This window comes from Phoca vitulina, unplaced genomic scaffold, assembly GCF_004348235.1.
Source record: "Phoca vitulina isolate PV1807 unplaced genomic scaffold, GSC_HSeal_1.0 scaffold50, whole genome shotgun sequence".
In the NCBI taxonomy this organism is placed as follows: domain Eukaryota; kingdom Metazoa; phylum Chordata; class Mammalia; order Carnivora; family Phocidae; genus Phoca; species Phoca vitulina.
Window position 1 is genome coordinate 1,227,975 of NW_022589753.1, and position 17,735 is coordinate 1,245,709.

Consider the following 17,735-nt stretch of genomic DNA (forward strand, 5'->3'; position numbering starts at 1 on the left):
AAGCGCTTCCCACGCTCTTTCTCCTGAATCCTCTACCACCTGAGGTCGGGCTGAGATTACCTGGTTCACAGATGGGAATACTGAGGCTCAACTAAGGAACCAGTCCGGGTGGTATCAAGTTTGCCTCCACCTCCCAAGTGTGAGCGGGGGCAGGGCAGCCAGGAGGCACTGGGGGGTGGGGTGGGAGGAGGTCAGTGCTGGCCTGGGGGCTCCGCTGCAGAGGAGACAGGCCTAGCCTCCGGGGGCCACAAAGCCTTTTGGAAAGCCGATGGAGGGAGCTGCCTCCAGCACACATGTTTACCTTAAATCTCAGGGAGTCTGGGGACAGCTGAGGCCCATCTACGGACCCTCCAAGACGTCATTGATCTGAGGGCCCAGCTCCCTTTGATAGGAGGGGATGAGATGCAGGGGTGAGATCTGGCAGCTCTGGAGTGAAAGGTGGGAGAAGGGGGTCAGGCTGAGCTCCCAGGCCCTGCCCCCATCCCCTTCCCAGCTGCACAGGAGTAATAGTTCCTGGTGACATCCTCTCCCCCCCCGACCCAGAGGGTGCACAGGCTGGAAACGACTTTCGAGGTGAAGGAAAGAGAAGACGGAGGTGCCCCTGAGGGGGAACCTGCCAACCCTGCCCCCAGGCCAGAGCCCGTTTCCTCCCCGCCCTTCTCCCCTGAGGCAGCTGCTCACCTGGATGACGACCTTGATCGTGGAGGTGCCCACTATGGGCGTGCACACCAGGCCGCCGGGGTGGTGGCCGTCGGCGCTGCGGTTCTGCTGGCCCATGGTGAAGGGCATGGGCATGGCCAACAGGCCCGAGGCGAGCCAGATGGCACTGATGAACTTCTTGGTGCGGCTGCGGGACATGAGGGTCTTGGCCCTGAAGGGGTGGCAGATGGCCAGGTAGCGCTCCACGCTGAGGCTGGCCACGTTGAGGGCCGTGGCGTAGGTGCAGGCCTCCCGCAGGAAGTAGTACCCGCGACAGACGGCATCGCCGAAGGCCCAGGGGTGGTGCACCCAGATGAAGTTGTACAGCTCCACGGGCATGGCCAGCAGGAGGATGAGCAGGTCGGACAGCGCCAGGCTGCCCAGGTGGTAATGCACCGTGCTCTGCAGCTTCTGCAGCGACTTCTTGCGCCCCAGCGTGAACGCCGTCACCGAGTTGCCCACCGTGCCCACCACGAACAGCGCCAGGTACACCGCCGTCACCAGCACCTTGGAGTAGATGTCCGTGTTCACGTCCAGGTCGCTGCTGGGCGCCGCTCGCAGCTGCTCCGACTCGTTGCCCGTGCCGTTACGGAAGCCGGGGGCTAGCAGCGCCGCCTCCAGCCCCGAGGGCGGCAGCGGGAAGGGTTTGGGGCCCGGCGCCGAGCCGTTGAGGCGCATGGTGGGCGCGGCTCCGGCTCGGCGGGGACCTAGCGGAGGGAGCCGGCGGGGAGGGCGCAAGACTGCAAGCGGGCGCGCCGTCCAGCCGGGGAGCTCCCGACCCAGCCCGCGCCGCCCCGGAGCGCTCGAGGCGCGCTCACCGGGGGCCGCCGGTTCCCTCCCGCTCCCCGCTGGCCCCGGGCTCCTCCGATCTCCAGCCTCCGCGGCTCTGCGGGCTGCCGGCTCCAGACCCCTTGAGTCCGCGGCGCGGGGCGAGCCTGTGGCGCGAGCGGAGCGCACGCACGGCCGCCCCGGCACGCTCACTCCCTCGCCTGCGCTGTCCTCCCTCGCGCTCTCCGCGCACACCCGCTCCGCGCACACCCGCTCCGCACACGGCCCGCCGCGCCCGCGCCCTCCCGGGCCCCGCGCCTCCACTCAGCTGGCGGCAGCGCGGCGCGCCCAGCCGTGGAGGGACGGCGGCGGCGGCGGCCCCTCCTCTGTCCCCGCCCAGCCCAACTGTAGGGCTGGCGGGTCTCCCCGGCGCGCTGCCGCGGGTGAGTAGGGGATATTGGTTCTTGCCCCACACCCTCTCTCAGGAGCACGCCCTTCGTTCGGGTCTTCCCAACTTCTCCCGCCCCCCACCCACCCCAGGAAGGCAACTGCCTCCAGGTCGTTGGCAGCGCTCTCAGGGGGGCGAGGGAGGTAAGGGGGGACAGGGCCCGCAGCCCCGGTGGGATGGCTGGGGTGCTGACAGCTGGCTGGACAGCCCGCGTGGTGCCAGCAGCTGGGTGCCCGGAGGGCTAGAGCCAGGTGGGAGTGGTGGACGAGGTGGGGAGCAAAGCAGCGCCCCTCCCCAGGCAGGCTGGGGTCCTGCACCTGGCACCCTGCGGTGGCTTTGTCCCACCGTGGCTGCCAGTGGGCACACCGCCCCTTTATCACCACCTGGATTTGATCATCAGAAGTCCCCTCAGAGCACATGCCCAGCAGGTTGGGGAAGGGTGGCCCTGGGGGTCACAGCCTCAGGGCCCTGCCTCGTCCCAGTGTGGACCTGGCTGGCTGCACCAGCTGTGCCGAGAACAGGAACCTGGAGGAGGCTGGGGCACGGGGGTTGGGGTGTTGGAGAAAGGGGTGAGGCCTAAGAAGGGTGCCCGGACCCCGGACCCTGGCCCGGGAATGGGTCTGTATTTACTCCTCTTTTCAGCTGGCTTTGGGCTTGACTGTTCCTCAGAAACCTGATGTTCTCATCAGGGGATCCTAGCACATAAAAATATGTGCTTAAAAGTTCAGCCTTCGAAGACAACACAAACATCCCTTTGCTGGAAACCAGGAGAAGAGGCTCGGAGGCAGCCTGCACGGCTTCATCCTGGCCTGGCTGCTTTGTATTCGGGCAACTGCTTCAGCGTCTCTGTGCCTCGGTTTGTCATCTGTAAAATGGGCATGGTGATTGAACAGATGGCCCCTGGGGCCAGGGCTGTTACTGCTGCTGTCAGTGAACACCTGCGGGGTTGGCGTTGCAGGATTGTGCCGTGGCTTCAGAGGGTGTGAGGGTGCAGGGCCCAGGCCAACAGAAGTGGCATTAAACCCCCAGCGGATCTGACCAGCTTGCTCTCTGGAAGGCAAGCCCACCAACTAGGTAAACGGCTCTTGGGATGGGGACCTGGGTGTGCCGGTCACAAAAGGAAGTGATGGTGCTAGACCACATCGGAGCCCTGGGGGCTCACGGCCACCTCGGCTCACAGGTGACACTGGGGTCTTAACCGTGGATGGTGGCATCTGGTCGCCGCTCTCAGGAGCCTCCCCAGGGGAAGGCCCCAGCCGGTGGCCACCGGGGCCTGTCCCTTTGCGGGCCACTAGCTGAAGCTGCTCAGGATGACACTGATGGAAATGCACTCTGGCTCGGCTGCTTAAACTCACTGTTTGGTTTTCAAACCCTGACCTTTCCGCTAAGCTGGCCTTTTTTTCAAATATTTCTTTTTGAGCCAGCCTAGGAGCTTAAAAAATCATAAAAGTCAACTTAGCACAAATATTGGACAAGACATTTGTTTAAAACCATGGAGGAAATGTCACTTGGAAGGCCTTGGTCTACAAAGCGGGTGGCGGGCCCTTGTTGGGGGCTCCCTGGCAGCCCACTTGGAACCCCTTTCCCGTGTCCTGAGAGCCTGGACAGCGCGGAGGCCAGAACCTTCCACTCGTTTGGCCCTTTCTCTCTCTGACTTCCCCTGACGCAACACGTCCTAAACAGCTGAGACCCTTTAAGGAAAGTGTTGGCGAGGTGCGGGGAGGACTGAGGCTGGGTCGGGCTGTGTCTGTGGGAGATGGGCTGTGCCCTTGGTGGGTGCAGGCCCCCACACTGACCGGCGAAGCCCTGCAGTGTGAGCTGCTCCCGGCTGCCCGGAGAGCCTCGGGGCCTGTCGCCCTGACCCCAGGCTCCAGATGCTGCGTGTCGCGGGGAGCTGGCCCGTCCCATGGGCACTGAGGGCTGAGCTGCATGCACGGAGCCTGCTGGGCAGGTCCCGGCACTGTCCCAGCGCTGCAGCTGTGGGAGGACTTGGGGGCACTCACTCGTCTCAGGAGCGCAGACTGTGGGTGTAAAACACCTGCTTTTCTGGCTGCAGAATTCAGTCCCTGGAGTTACCAGCGCCATGGGCTGCCCTCCACGCTGGAGGTCCCTCTCTCTCCTCTGGGCCTCATCCGCTGGAGGGCAGCTCTTGCCAGCAAAAGACATCTTCCTAAATTAAAAAAAAATAGTAACTTAACAGCAATACCGGTATCAGGACATCATGATGCTGTTTCCTGCAAGACTGGGGGCGGGGGGAGTGAGCTCTTATCTGGAGGGTAAGTAATTTGAGGAAATGTAATATGCATATTTGCAGTTTTAGCTGTGGATTTTCTCATCCACGGCATGGAAATCGCACACGTTCCCGAATGTACAGCATTCCGAGGAAAATTTTAAAAATAGAGCAACACATGTGCAAATGTAAGCGAAGTGTGAGTGTGAGCCGGCCGGAGGGGTGGGCCGAGCCTCACTCAGCTGGGGCCCCCGCGGGCTCACGGCACGTGTGGGCTGCTGACCGACCCCAGAGCTCCCGCTCCGGGCGGGGCACTTCCGCTGCCTCATCCTCGTCTCTCCCGTCCTCCCGGTGAGCCACACGCCCGTCACGTGGTCTGTGTGCACGTGTGAACAAGAACCCGTATGTTGGGCACCGGGGCACATGGGCTCAGAGTATCTTCGCTGGCAAGCCCATCGCCTGCCTCTGCCCCTCGGCTGGGTGCATGCTTTTCAGAGAAAGCCGTTCGTGCCGTGGGGAGGGAGGAAGCCCCCTGAGCGGGGAGCATGCGTCCAGCGTCACCCCTCCTTGGGAGCTGCTGTGCAGAAGCTTGATTGGGCTGCAGCTTTTCGGCCGAATGTGCGCTAGAACCACTGTGGACGCCTTCACAAGGGCTGTGCCCCGGCCCTGGGGCCCCTCATCCTTGGGTCTCTGTGGACCAACGCTGACAGTTTCCATCGGCCAGAGGCCCTCTCCCTAGGGCTTCCCTGCATCCACCGTCCATTTGTCCATCTGTGCAGCACTCACCGAGTGTGGTCAGCACCCGGGGGCAGGGGGCTGCCTTCCCAGGGCTCACGGCGCACCGAGTGGAAAGCTTTCTGTGCAGGGCGGGGCTTATTCCCTCTGGACATGCAGGGAAGGCTGCGCTCTGCTTACAGGTCAGGGGCTGGTCCCTCTGGGACCCTCGCCCTCCAAGTCTCAGTTGTCACCCCCCCAGAAGCCAGCCCCTCCCTCTAACCAACCCTGGAGGTTGGTCAAGCAGAACCACTGATGGCAGCTCCTGGCCCTTCCAGCAGACGAGGGCAGGGGAGCTCGGCGGAGCCGCGCCAGCGTGAGCCCCATTGGGGACATTGCCGGCTCCTGCCAGGAGCCGCGCAAGGAAGCTGGTGTTTGGGAGGAAAGGGGCCACGTCAGATCGTCCCCTAAGGGGAAAGAAAATCCAACTTCCAAGACATGTTCAACGCAGCTCGGGTCCCTAGAATGTCCTGGGAAGGCTTTGCGTCGGCTTTGGGTAGGCATGCACACAAAGGATGCTTGTTAGAATTGCCTTTGAGGCTGCACACCAACTTCTCCGGACCAGGCTTGGAACGGACCGAGTGACCCTCCAAACGGAGGCCATTGCCGCCTCCCCGCTCATCCCCTCCAGGTCATGCTGGGAGGAGGGTCCCTAATTTGCTCTTGGACAAAAGACACACACACACACACACACACAGCACGTCTAACACAGAAGGACAAACAATCCCATCTGCTCAGTATGCAAAGAAAAGCAGTATGTTGTCAGCTCTCACCCTAGGAGACGGAGAGTTTTTATGCCTGTTATAAATTTACCAATTTGTGGTTGAATTTCCCAGGCACGCTTCTGAACACAACAGGCAATTTAAAGTTGAAAGGGTCCTGTTTGGCTAAAATGAGGCTTCCATTTATTACTTGGAGGAAGGGGGACCAGGAGGAAGGGGGACTGGGAGTTCTTGGATTCGATAGTGGCTGGCTGTTTGACAGCAGGGTGTGGGGACCCCTCCCCGGGCACAGCGGGAGGCCCCGGGGCGCGGCGGGCGGGGGCAGGCGGGCACCGGGGTCTCTTTCCCCGCCTTCCTGACTCCTCTCCTTGGCAGGGAGGATGGAGTTTGCATAAACATGACGCTCATGGCTCCAGCTCTTTCTCGGCGGATCTGAAGCGCGCTCCCTTTGTCTGTAATCAGGGGTTCTAGTTGCCTGGAAATATTTAAATAGAAGAAATGTCTCTCATCTCCTAGTGACTTCATACAAGTTCCAAAAATAAAACCTGAACCCGGGGCTCTTTTGTCGTTCTTGCCTTGGAGCTCTGGTGGCCTGTTCAAGGGTACACACGGCCAGGTGCGGGGGGCTGAGGGCAAGTGACCGCAGGAGCCTGGGATGGAGGACGGGTCCCACAGAGGCGCGGCAGAGGCTGTGGATTCCCGGGCAGCCCCCACGCACGTCTGGGACCCTGGAGAGCCACGGCCGCAGGGGCCCAGCTGAGGGGGCGTCCGCAGGCATCCCCGTGTCCCTCTTCCTCTGCCCTGAGTCTCCCCTGTGGACACAGTGAGTCCTGCCCTGCAGGCGGGCCGCGGGCGTGCGCTCTGGCCAGCAGGTGCGCGGAGAAAGGCGCCCGCTCCAGCTAAGTCCTCCTTTGGCCTCTACCGCCCGGCATGAGTTCATGGCGGTGGGACCCCGGGTTGGAAGCTACGGGGGAGATGCCCAGCAGCAAAAGAGAAGGTGCTGGGATTTCCCTCCCTGGGAACCCCCATCACTGGGACCCCCCACCCCCTAGGGGTCTTTGCCCTTCCCCAAAGTGCCCCAAGACAGCCATCTATGACCTTAGAAGACACATTCCTTTATCCACCTGCTACAGGATGAGGGTGCTTGGAGATCTGGGAGTGGGTCCCGAGGAGACCAGTCCCCTCTCAGGGGAAATGGAGTGGTGGGTATAGGGATGGGCCCGGGAGTCTGGAGCCAGCAGAACAGAACCAGCCCAGGCCGCGTGGGGTCAGCCTCTGGGACGGAAGCCCTGAGGTGTGGGAGGCCCGGATGACAGCCGGGTGACCCCCGCTGGCTCTCCCCTCCCCACTTAGATGCCAGGCACTCTCCTCAGGCAGCTCGTGAGCCCCTGTCATCGGCGACACATGTTTGTGCACGGTGGGCTTGCCCGCTGGGCCACATGCTCCCGAAGCGAAGGTGGCCACTGCCCACCCCCAGGGCTGCCCAGCAATTACCAGTCCAGTCGGCTGGCCAAGGCGTCGGCCGGTGGGCCTTTGACAGGGGCTCTGGGGAGAGTCTCCAGGCTCGAGGGGTCCCTGTGGCTGCAGGACTGAGGTGTGAGTCCTGGCTGGCGGTCAGGCGGGCCACCCCAGCTCCTGGAGGCCTCCCCGGTCATCCGACAGGCGTCGGCCTCCTCTCGCATCTGTCTCCCGAATTCTGCTCCGGCCACTTCCCGATGGCAGTGGGAGCACGTTTCCCCACCCCAGAGTCTGGGACGAGCGCCCTCCCTTTGTCCAGTCCTTTGCCTGGTGTGCCTGCTTCCTCACAACTTCCCCGCTGGATGCGGGGTTTCCGGTCGAGGCCTTCAGAGAGCCGTCCCTGTGGGCCCCGCGCCCAGAGCACCAGCACCCGGGGCTCTCACTTGGGGCGGATCGGCCCGGGCCCGCTGGGTCCTGCCGTCCGCTGAGATGAGACCACATCTGAGCCACAGAGCGTGCCCCGAGCTCCTGCGAGGTCGGGCAGTGGACCCTCGCCGGCGCCCGCTTGTGCTCCGCTTCTGGGGACCAGAGCTGAGACACAGCGGTCCTGGCGAAGCTGCCCTGTGCCTCACTCAGCGGCGTGAGGGGCGCCCCGCTCACAGGTGACAAGAGCGTGGTGAGGAATTCACTGTTTTGTTGGCTTGAATCAAAACGTCTGAAGAGCTGCAAGATTTTAAGGAGATTTTTTTTTTTTTTAAAGATTTTATTTATTTATTTGACAGAGAGAGACAGCGAGAGAGGGAACACAAGCAGGGGGAGTGGGAGAGGGAGAAGCAGGCTTCCCGCCGAGCAGGGAGCCCGATGCGGGGCTTGATCCCAGGACCCTGGGATCATGACCTGAGCCAAAGGCAGACGCTTAACAACTGAGCCATGCAGGTGCCCTTTTTAAGGAGATTTTAAGGTGGAGACAGACCCCAGTGCAGACACCTGCCGGGTCCTCAGATCAGGGGATGGTGAGGCGGGCCACTCGGGCCAGCGCCCAGGCCAGGGGGCTCACAGGGGCTTCCTCATTCACTGTGGATCGTCGGCCCTTCTTCCCTGGTGCCGTGAGCATCTAGGGGCCGCTGTAACTCATGGCCACAGTGTGAGGGGCCGTACTCTCTTGGTCAGTGAACACAGGTGCGCGTGAAACCGTCCCTTTCTCCCGGGGCTCCACACAGAGCAGTGGTGACAAATGGTCACTCTCGTCCCTGCTGGAGGGCATCCCTGCTGGCCGGGCCAGCATGGAGCTTCTCTCAGGCCAGAGCTGGGAGCCCTCTCTGGGCCAGGCTGAGGGCTCTGCAGACCGCGTCCATCCCCCGCTGGTGTGAGTCTGCCAGGCATGTGCCGTGTCAGCGCTCAGAGGGCCGGCCTCGAGGTTTTCCCCTCGAAAAATGTGCTTGTGTTTGTCGGCTAGCACACCAGCAAACTTCTGCAACCTGGTTTTTAAAAATATCATCACTGGGGGAGAAAAGGGGCATGAACACGCGTAAGGAAATGTGTTCGGGTGTAAATGAGCAATTACGGCACGCTCTGATTCTGCATGCCGCACGGACGAGCACGTGCACACACACAACAGCCCGACCCCGCTCTGTGCTGTCCGGCGTCCTCGCCCGAATCGGCTCCCGGCCTGCACACATGGCCCTAGACCGTCCCTGACACGGACCCCCGTGGATGAGTGTGACAGCTAAGGGACATGATGGCTCATTCCATCTTTCTTTTAAAAGGGCTGAGGCTGCTAGATGTCACCGAGCAAATGCTCTTGCTGTCCGCATCCTTAACGGCCCTGAATCTCGGAGTCTGGCTTTTGTCATCTTTTCTCAGGTACCCCGTTTGTGTGGCAGGCTGGTTCTCTGGATGGCAAGTCTGCTGCCCTTCGTCCGTCCTCACAACAGGCGAACGGGGCCGCCCTGCCGTGGGCAGCTGGTGCCAACCCCGGAGGGGACATCTGTTGGTGTTGCTTGTCCAGACCCCTGTGCCCCCTGCCCCAGCCCGGCCCCTATTGCTGAGTCACAGGGGTCTCAGGGCCTCGTGCCCACTGGCGTGGCCTCGGGAGGTCTGCCCGCCCCGGTCCTGCCCCCAGAAAATCAGAGGCCCCCTTCCCATGGCCCCAGGGCCCAGGGTGGACACTCAGAACCTCTCCCACTGGTCGGGGAGAGCAGACGCCCCCGCTCGCTGGTTGCTGAGCTGTTTCCGGGCAGGGCTGGGACTCCGCTCGAAGCCCTGACTCCCGGGGCGCCGGGAGCTCGCCCCGCCCAGCCTGCTTTTCCTCAAGCGGGTTTGACTCCGTTTCCAGCACCGGCAGCCAAACGTCGTGCCCACGGGCACCTCAGATGTCACTTGCGGGTTCTCTTGACCCTTGATTCCTGAGTCTTTGATGCGCGAAGTGGGCGGGAGGGCCGAGATGCCGCCACAGCGAGTCCCTGGTTTCTCGTGCCCAGCGGGAAAATGCTGGTGGTGTCACGCCTGGCGGACTCTCGTCTTCTCCAGAAATTTCAAGGCTCGAAGACGGAGACGTTAGCTCCTGAGACGCTTCGGTCTGCCGGGAACGGAGTGGAGATAATTTGCTTCTTCCTGTGACAGCTAATGATCAGCTTCATAACAGCATGCCACCGTCTGAGACTGATTTGCCTCCACAGCCAAGTTATTACAGAAAAATGTGGTTTTGAGAAAACAGAATTCCAGGGCCTTTCTGCTTCTTTCCGAGCGCACCAGAACCTCAGCCCTGCGCGTCCCTCTCCGAGCGGCCCTGAGCGGCCCAGGTTCGGGTCCTCCCTGCCGGGACCCGCGGGGCGCTGTCCTCCCCGGCTCCGTCCTCCCCGGCCAGGCTCATCCTCCAGGGCCGGGCGGCGCCGGGCCATCTGCTCTTCTGCGGATGTCCCTTGAGGAAGCGCAGGGGAGCCACCCGAGGCCAGCAGTCCACCCCCTTCCTAACCCGCCAGTGCATTGACAAGGGACTTCTGACCTTGTCAAAAAATGTTAAAAGGGAATTTGGGGCAAGAAGCCGAGCTGCCGAGTGGCTGAAGTGGGGTTGTCTGTGTGCTGGAAATACGGAGGCAGGCGGGGGGTGCACGGGGTCACGGCACCGTTCTCCCTCGGCTTCTACACGAGGTTAACAGAAGGACGTCTGGGGTAAAATAAAGGCGTTTATCAAATGGCCATCCTCTGCCTGTGACGGTCTGGCTGCTGTCACTGGGCCAGAAACCAGTAGGGTGGTTCCTCTCCACCGTCAAAAAATAAACCCCAGAACGAGTCCACCGAGGTAGCTCCTGCCGACACAAAGATGCCGTTTCCCACCAGTCTCTCTGTCTGTGAGACGAGCGGTGAATCCCAAGCAGTGAGGCGGAGTAAGGAGCGAGGGGCCAGCGCGCAGGGGCTCTGGGCGGCGTCCTGGGGGCGTGTCTGGAGGCCATGTGTGCGCCTCCCTTGCTCCCTTCCTGTTGGGGTTCTCCCTGCTCCTGCAAAGCCCTCCCCAGGCAGAGGAGGGGACAGGGGGGCAGACGGCCCAGAGTCCCTTCCTGCAGAGGAGGGGACGGGGGCAGACAGCCCGGGGTCCCTTCCTGCAGAGGAGGGGGACATGGGGGGCAGACGGCCCGGGGTCCATTCCTGTAGAGGAGGGGACAGGGGGGCAGATGGCCCGGGGTCCATTCCTGCAGAGGAGGGGACATGGGGGGCAGACGGCCCAGGGTTCCTTCCTGCAGAGGAGGGGACAGGGAGCAGACGGCCCGGGGTCCATTCCTGCCTTTCTAGCAGGTGGCCCGGGAGCTGAGCAGGTAACACCCTCTCCTGAGCTCCGTGTCCCCTGTGGGAAAGCAGAGCAGGATGTAGACCCGCCTGCTCGGGCCGTGGCGGGAATTGATGAGATACTGGGGCGCCCGGGGAGCTGCACTGCTGATGGGTACCCCCAAGCAGATGTGGGACAGGGAGCCACAGGCAGGGTGTAGGGGGAGGAGACCAGGAGGCATTGCTGGGGGGCAGGTAGGTGAGGCCGGGACACCTGCGTTCCCGTCACACACCTGCTTTGCAGGTGAACAGGCCCGGAGCAGCTCTCCCTCCACGCCTGGCGGGAGTCACCCAGAGGGGGACACGCGGTGTGACAAAGGCAATGTCACTGGGGAGGCGTCTGCCCCAGCCTCTTCCTTGGCCAGAGGGCTGCCCTGCCCGTGTGCACGGAGCTGTCCCCTGACCAGCCGGCGCCAGCTTGATGCCCACGGGTGTTGGGGTAGTGATGGTGCAGGTTACCTCTGCTTGGAGCACAACAGGGGTCCCTGAGCCGGGTGCGTGTCAGCTCCCTTCCTCAGCCTCTGAGACTTTCCACGCGTTTCCAGGGCCTTCAGGACAGGCCTGGGGTTCTAAGACCCCCCGGAAGTCTTTGGAAGGGACTCGGCCCCACAGGAGGGGAGGTGTGGGATGCAGATGCTTCTCAAGAGTGGCTGCTGAGCTGGGGTCCCCAGCTCACCTGGGCCTGCTGCAGAGGTGCCGGGGATCCCCTCCACCATGTCCCACGCTCTGGGCCTCTACCGTCTGTCTGCGAGGCTGGTTTCCTTGGCGCCCGGATGGCGTCCGCCCTGTTCTCCACACACCCTCCTGCAGGGAAGTGAAGGATGCACAGAAAAGGAAGACACTGGTGTGTGTAACCTGCCCCGCTGACGTCCCTCGGGAGGCCCAGTCCCAAGCCATCCATGGTTCAGGGAGGGAGAGGCTGCAGGTGCATAGAAACAGGCTTGACTTGGTTCTTTGATGACCAGGCTCGGTCCTCTTATGGGAGGAGTGGAGGTCCCCAGGGCCTGGACGGGACCACGAGGACTTCTGCAAGAGGGAAGGTGAGGGAAGTCTTCACGGGAAGGGCTTTCGTGCTGAGCTGTGGGCTCATTTGGTTTATTTGAAGGCGTGGGTTTCTCAGGAAATGAGAACCCTCTTTCTCTGCCAGTTGGGCTCCCCGAAGACCCCGGCAGTTCCTTCTCCCCTCCGCTGGGCACTTCTGCTCGGAGCACGGGGGTTTCCTGGCTGGTGCCGTCAGGTGGGGAGGCAGCTCGGCCTCCGGTGTGTCCTCCTTGTAGGTCCAGGCCCCCAGGATGGCTCTGCACCCCCAGGTGCCTGCCCTTGGGGTACAGAGTCTGGCTAGAGAGGTGGCCACGTACCCAGGGTCCCAGAGGGTGTGGCCCAGGTGGAAGGGAGGGTGTCCTCCTTTCTCCAGGTCTACCTGTGGTTCTGTCGCTGCCTCCTTGCCTGCCTGGCTCACAGTGTGGATGGTGGCGGGCTGCCTGACATCTCCCACTCCCTAGATGCCACCCCACCACCCCCACTGGGGTCATGGCCCTTGGCCATCATTGTGCTCCCCCTTTGCCTGCTGCCTTCTCCCCAGGTCTCAGCTCAAACTCACCTTCTGCACAGGCCCCCCTGACGCCCGCAGTGCACCCCCTCTGCAGCCCCCGACTCGGTAGGTGTCCGTACATACCCTGTGTGGGTGGAGGACCACTAGGGGTCCGGGGGGCCCCCTGTGCTGCCCATGGCTCTGCCTCAGCAGCAGGACCACTCGGCATCTAGAAGATGCTTGGCAGGTGTTTGCTCACTGACGAAGGGCACCAAGGTCCACTGTCCTTCATGTGGCTGCCTGGCCTTTAGCCGTCTTCATGGACCTTTGGAGCCTTGTGAGGCTGAGCCAGAGGCCGCCCAAATTAGAAAGTAAAATGAAGACATTTGTCTAGGCTGTTGCGGGGACTTTTCATTCCGCTGGTAGCATCTCCTTCTGCCTGCCCTGTGTGGCCCTGTATACCCACCCACCCTCTTCCCTCCCCCACATCATCCAAAGCTGCCCTTGGAGAAACAGCTGATACTAATTCAGACTAGAGGGTAAGTGACTGGTATGGCTTAGTGTGGCCTTTTCCTTTCTATCTTATAATAAGATAATAATTCAGACTAAAGGGTAAATGACTCATACGGCCTAATGTGGCCTTTTCCTTTCTGTCTTATAATAAGATTTTTTTTTTTTTTAAGTAAAGAAAAGCTTGTGAATGATGTCTGGAAGGCAGGGAAGCTGGGAAGCTCCCTGGGGCCCAGAGGTGGTGCTTGCTCTTCAGACAGCTGTCTGCCGTCTGGCGGCTGGTGGACCGGTTCTTCCAGCTCCCTCCCCGCCTCCACCCAGGCAGAGCAAGATTTCCTCATTCTGAAGCTGTGGAACATGACATTCAGTCACCATGGGACGTCCGAAGAGGAATAAAGTCCTCAGTCAACCATCCTCCTTGGTCAATAGGGGGCAGCGTCTGCAGCACTCCTCTCCTTTAAGCTGGGGGCTTGGAGAGCAGTCAGGAGCTATGTAGACGTCACCTGTCATCCTGAGCCTGGGACACTGTTTCCCAGGAGCAGCTCAGCCGGGGCTCTGCTCCCCAAGCGCAAAGCTGCTCTGCCAGATGCGTTTGGCCGACACGACTGGGCATATGGCCCCGAAGGCCACCATCCACCACACAGCTCTGTCTTCGCTCAGAGGCTCTTGCTCATCACGCGTGTGTCCTGTTGGCAGAGAGCAGAGGTGGCCAAGAAGGGGACAGCCCTGCTGCCCACTTACCAGCTCTACAACTACAGCCTGGGGGAGAGGGCAGAGGAGAGGAGAGGAAGGGATGGGGGAGGAGGGGAAAGAGGGAAGAGGAGGAGAAAGGGGAGAAGGGGGAGGGGTGGGGAGAAGGGGTAGGCAGTGGAGGAGGGGAAGAAGAGTGGAGGCACAGGGATTGGAGAGGAGGGTGGAGGGAATGGGAGGATGAGAGATGGGAGAGAAAGACAGGAAGGGGAGAGGGGGAAGCAGGGGGAGTGGGAAGCAGAGGGGAGGAGGGAAAGGAAGGAGGTGGAGGAGGGGAGGGTGTGAGGGCAGGAGAGGAGAAGGGATAGAAGGGTGGGGAGAAGGAGGAGGGAATGGGAGGAGGAGAGGAGGGTGAGGAGGGGAGGATGGGGAGGAGGAAAGAGGAGGGGAGGAAACATTAGAGGGGAGAGGAGGGGGGAGAAGGAAGAGGGGGGAGGGGTGAAGGGGAAGGAGGGGAGGAGGGGAGGGAGGAGGAGGGGAGGGGGAGGGGATGGTAGAGGGGTGAGGAGGGGTGGAGAGGAGGAGGGGTGAGGGGGGATAGGAAGGAGGGGAGGGGGAGGAGGGGTGGGGAGGGGAGGGGAGAGGCGGAGGAGGAGGGAGAGGAAGGAGGGGGAAGGGTGTCCTGGAGGACCCCTCTCTGCAAGGCGCCCCCCTTCCGCACACTGTGCAGGCTGTTTGCTTGGGACGGGGCAGACTTCATTATAAACCCTTAATTGTACGCGTGTGGGGTTTCGCAGGAGGACTCAGCTCCTCCCCTCTGTCTGTTCCCTGGGCACGGGGTGGGGGTGGGGGAAGTGCATTTATGTCCTGAGGGGAAGGCGGCCGGGTGTGGGAATGAAGGGTCAGAAAGCCCACCGCCCCTGGCGCCCGGGGTGCAATTCCACGGAGAGGGAAATCCCGTGGACCCTTAAAGGAGCCGCCGCCCCGCCGAAAATCCGAGTGTAGCTTCTCCCTCCCCTGAACGCACCTGCTCACGGCGGCCCGCGGGGGCCAGCAGTGCCCGGACACACACGTGTTGTATGCGCGGTCCGCCGTACTCCTGCCAGGAAGGAAGCCGACAGAAGAAAATGTCATTAAGAAAATCGAAAGGAGGGGCGCCTGGGTGGCTCAGTAGTTAAGGGTCCTGGGATCGAGCCCTGCATCCGGCTCCCTGCTCGGCGGGAAGCCTGCTTCTCCCTCTCCCACTCCCCCTGCTTGTGTTCCCTCTCTCGCTGTGTCTCTCTGTCAAATAAATAAATAAAATCTTAGACGAACCATGAGAGACGATGGACTCTGAAAAACAAACTGAGGGTTCTAGAGGGGAGGGGGTGGGAGGATGGGTTAGCCTGGTGATGGGTATTAAAGAGGGCACGTTCTGCATGGAGCACTGGGTGTTATGCACAAACAATGAATCATGGAACACTACATCAAAAACTAATGATGTAACGTATGGTGATTAGCATAACATAATAAAATAAAATAAAGTGAAAAAAATAAATAAAATCTTTAAAAAAAAAAAAGAAAATCGAAAGGAGATAAAACACACTCACTGTTCTGTCCAAGCCCATGTGGCTCGGGGGCCGAGGGTATTTGTGGGCGCACACTGGGTCTCATGGCTTCCTGACTTCTTTCTCTGCCTCGTTGCGACCCAGCAAGATGATGCCCCACGTGAGGCCGCCGTGGACCGCGGGAAGGGACTGTGTATGCAGCTGCCCCGTGGGCCGGCTCGGGGAGCAGGCTAGGGACGAGTCGCCAGGTCCCCCATGCCCGCCATCCCCCCTCATCCGACCCCTTCTGGCCCTACCTGCCCCTGCGGTGACTCTGCCATCCACCATCCGTGTTGCTAAGGTGGGAGAGGGGTCCCCTCCGTGCCGGCCTGGCCACCCGCTAGCCTTGGAGGGGGCTGCAGGGCCCCCACCCCTCGAGCTTGCTGCTCCTCTGAGTCTTCCTGGGAAAGTGGGAAATAAATACACTGGGCGGTCCTCAGGATTGTGTCTGTTGTGAATGCGGGTCATTAGCTGAAGAACAAATCCACGACGGGCCGTGCGGAGGACAGGGGCTGGGGCCCATCAGGACCACTGCCTTCCAGGGGCGGCGATGGTGACCGCTGTCCTGGCCATCGTGCAATGAGTGACCCCTGTGGGGGGGGCTCGGGAAGTTGGCGGACAGGGCTCACACCGGCGGCCGGGACGTGGTGACAGCCCAGCTGCCTGGACCCTCCCCAGAGACTCTGAACCAGGGACGTGAGGGCAGCGGGCCCCGCCTTTCCACACGGGTCCCCACCTGGATCGGCTGGACACGGTGGGGCGGCAAGCCCGGCTCAGCGGACAGGGGTTCTGGGGGACGTGAGGCTCCAGGAAGAAGCACGACCTGGCAGGCATGTGCAATGTTTCCCTTCACCTGTCAGCCTGGCGGTACCCGGTGGCCCAGATGACACGTTTTTCTGGGCGTTTCCAGCTTCCTGGACCCGCACCTGCAGCTGGCGGATTGCGGGACTCCCAGCCTCTGCGACAGGACGTCCGCACAGATGCACATGCTTCCCTTGCGTCTGTGTCTGGGGACCCCAGCGGACACGGGCTGGCTATCCGGCTGTCCGGGCCTCCGATTCCTACCTGCCGAGCAACGGCGAGGACTACTTCAATCATCCGATGAACATGTCCACGGCATTTAGTCCCGACCCAGGGACCCTCATCTTCCTAAACCCCAATAAGCCCATATAGTGGCTTCATGCCCACTTCAGAGGTGGGGAGACTGAGGCATGGAAAGGTTAAGTGACACCCCAGGACCACATCTCTGAACACATGGGGTCTGCCGCAGGCCTGCTACCCAATACACTCAGGCCGTGTGGCCAGCCCTGCCTGGCAGGTGTGCCAGGGGCTCAGAGTGCACACGCGTCCCAGGCTCAGCTGCTCAATTACAGTTAATAATGTAGCCGATGTCGTATGGCCTTTGCCTCTCCTCGTTGTCATCATCATCACCATCGCGGCCGTTCCCGCCACCCCCGAAGGCTCCTGTGGCGGCTTCCGCCCGGCCCCACGCCAGCCCCGCGGACAGCGGCTCCTGCAGCGCGGCCCCCGTGCGCCTCACGGGCAGTAAACGATCGAGCTAGGAATTAAACACAGCAGAACGCAATTACCGCGGGAGTCAGCTGCGGATACCACGGATTATACCCGTAACCCGCATCCACAGCCAGCGCCCGTGGGTTTCTAATGAGCTGCCAATTAAAATAAATCCGAGCGTAAATGATGGCTCAGAGTCATTGCTCTCCACACCTCTCCACACCCGTCCACCAGCACAGCTGGGCCTCAGGGGCCACCGGCCTCCAACCAGACCGGAATGGGGCCGCCCGGGGTCCTGGAGCCACCAGCACTGAGTGGCCGGGCATCCTCGGAGCTCCGCACAGACGATTCAACTCTTCCTGGCCTCGCCCTGGGAGGCGGGTCCCCCTCTGGGCCCCCATTTGCAAATGGGAACACTGAGGCAGGGGGTCAGTATCACTTGCTCAAGGTCACACCACCTTAAGTGCCAGAGCTGGGATTGGAATGCCACCCCAGGATCAGGTTTGGAACCACCCTCCACAGGACAGCACTTTAGAAGTGAGTGTGGGTATGTGCACACGTGTGCGTGGTCATCCATGCACACGGACCTATGAGCACATATATGCACATAAACACACATGCCATTCAATAGGGTAACGCCCCAGATTTCAGCAGAGGCCCCAGAGGCTCCTCAACTCCTGTAGCTTCCCACCATCCCCAGACTGGACGCCTAGAATCTGGGGAAGGATGGGTGGGCATGGTGCTCGGGACTCAGGAGCCCTGCCCACGCCCTCCGGTGCTGCGGCCAGCCTCCCCCCTGCCCCATACCGGGTGCTGCGGCCAGCCTCCCCCCTGCCCGGGGCTCACACCGGGTGCTGCGGCCAGCCTCCCCCCTGCCCGGGGCTCACACCGGGTGCTGCGGCCAGCCTCCCCCTTGCCCGGGGCTCACACCGGGTGCTGCGGCCAGCCTCCCCCCTGCCCGGGGCTCACACCGGGTGCTGCGGCC

The 17,735-nt window shown here is 61.9% G+C and overlaps 1 protein-coding gene across 2 annotated transcripts in view; it reads right to left on the bottom strand.

Annotated features, from left to right (window-relative positions):
* NTSR1 (neurotensin receptor 1) overlaps positions 1-1,723 on the bottom strand; it is a 49,830-nt gene extending 48,107 nt beyond the window's left edge. For both annotated transcript variants that reach the window (XM_032387772.1, XM_032387771.1), the window contains exon 1: positions 682-1,723. In XM_032387772.1, the coding sequence (XP_032243663.1) occupies positions 682-1,377 (696 nt within the window). In that variant the 5' untranslated portion in view covers positions 1,378-1,723. The remainder of the gene's footprint in view (positions 1-681) is intronic.
* Between the last annotated feature and the right edge of the window lie 16,012 nt (positions 1,724-17,735).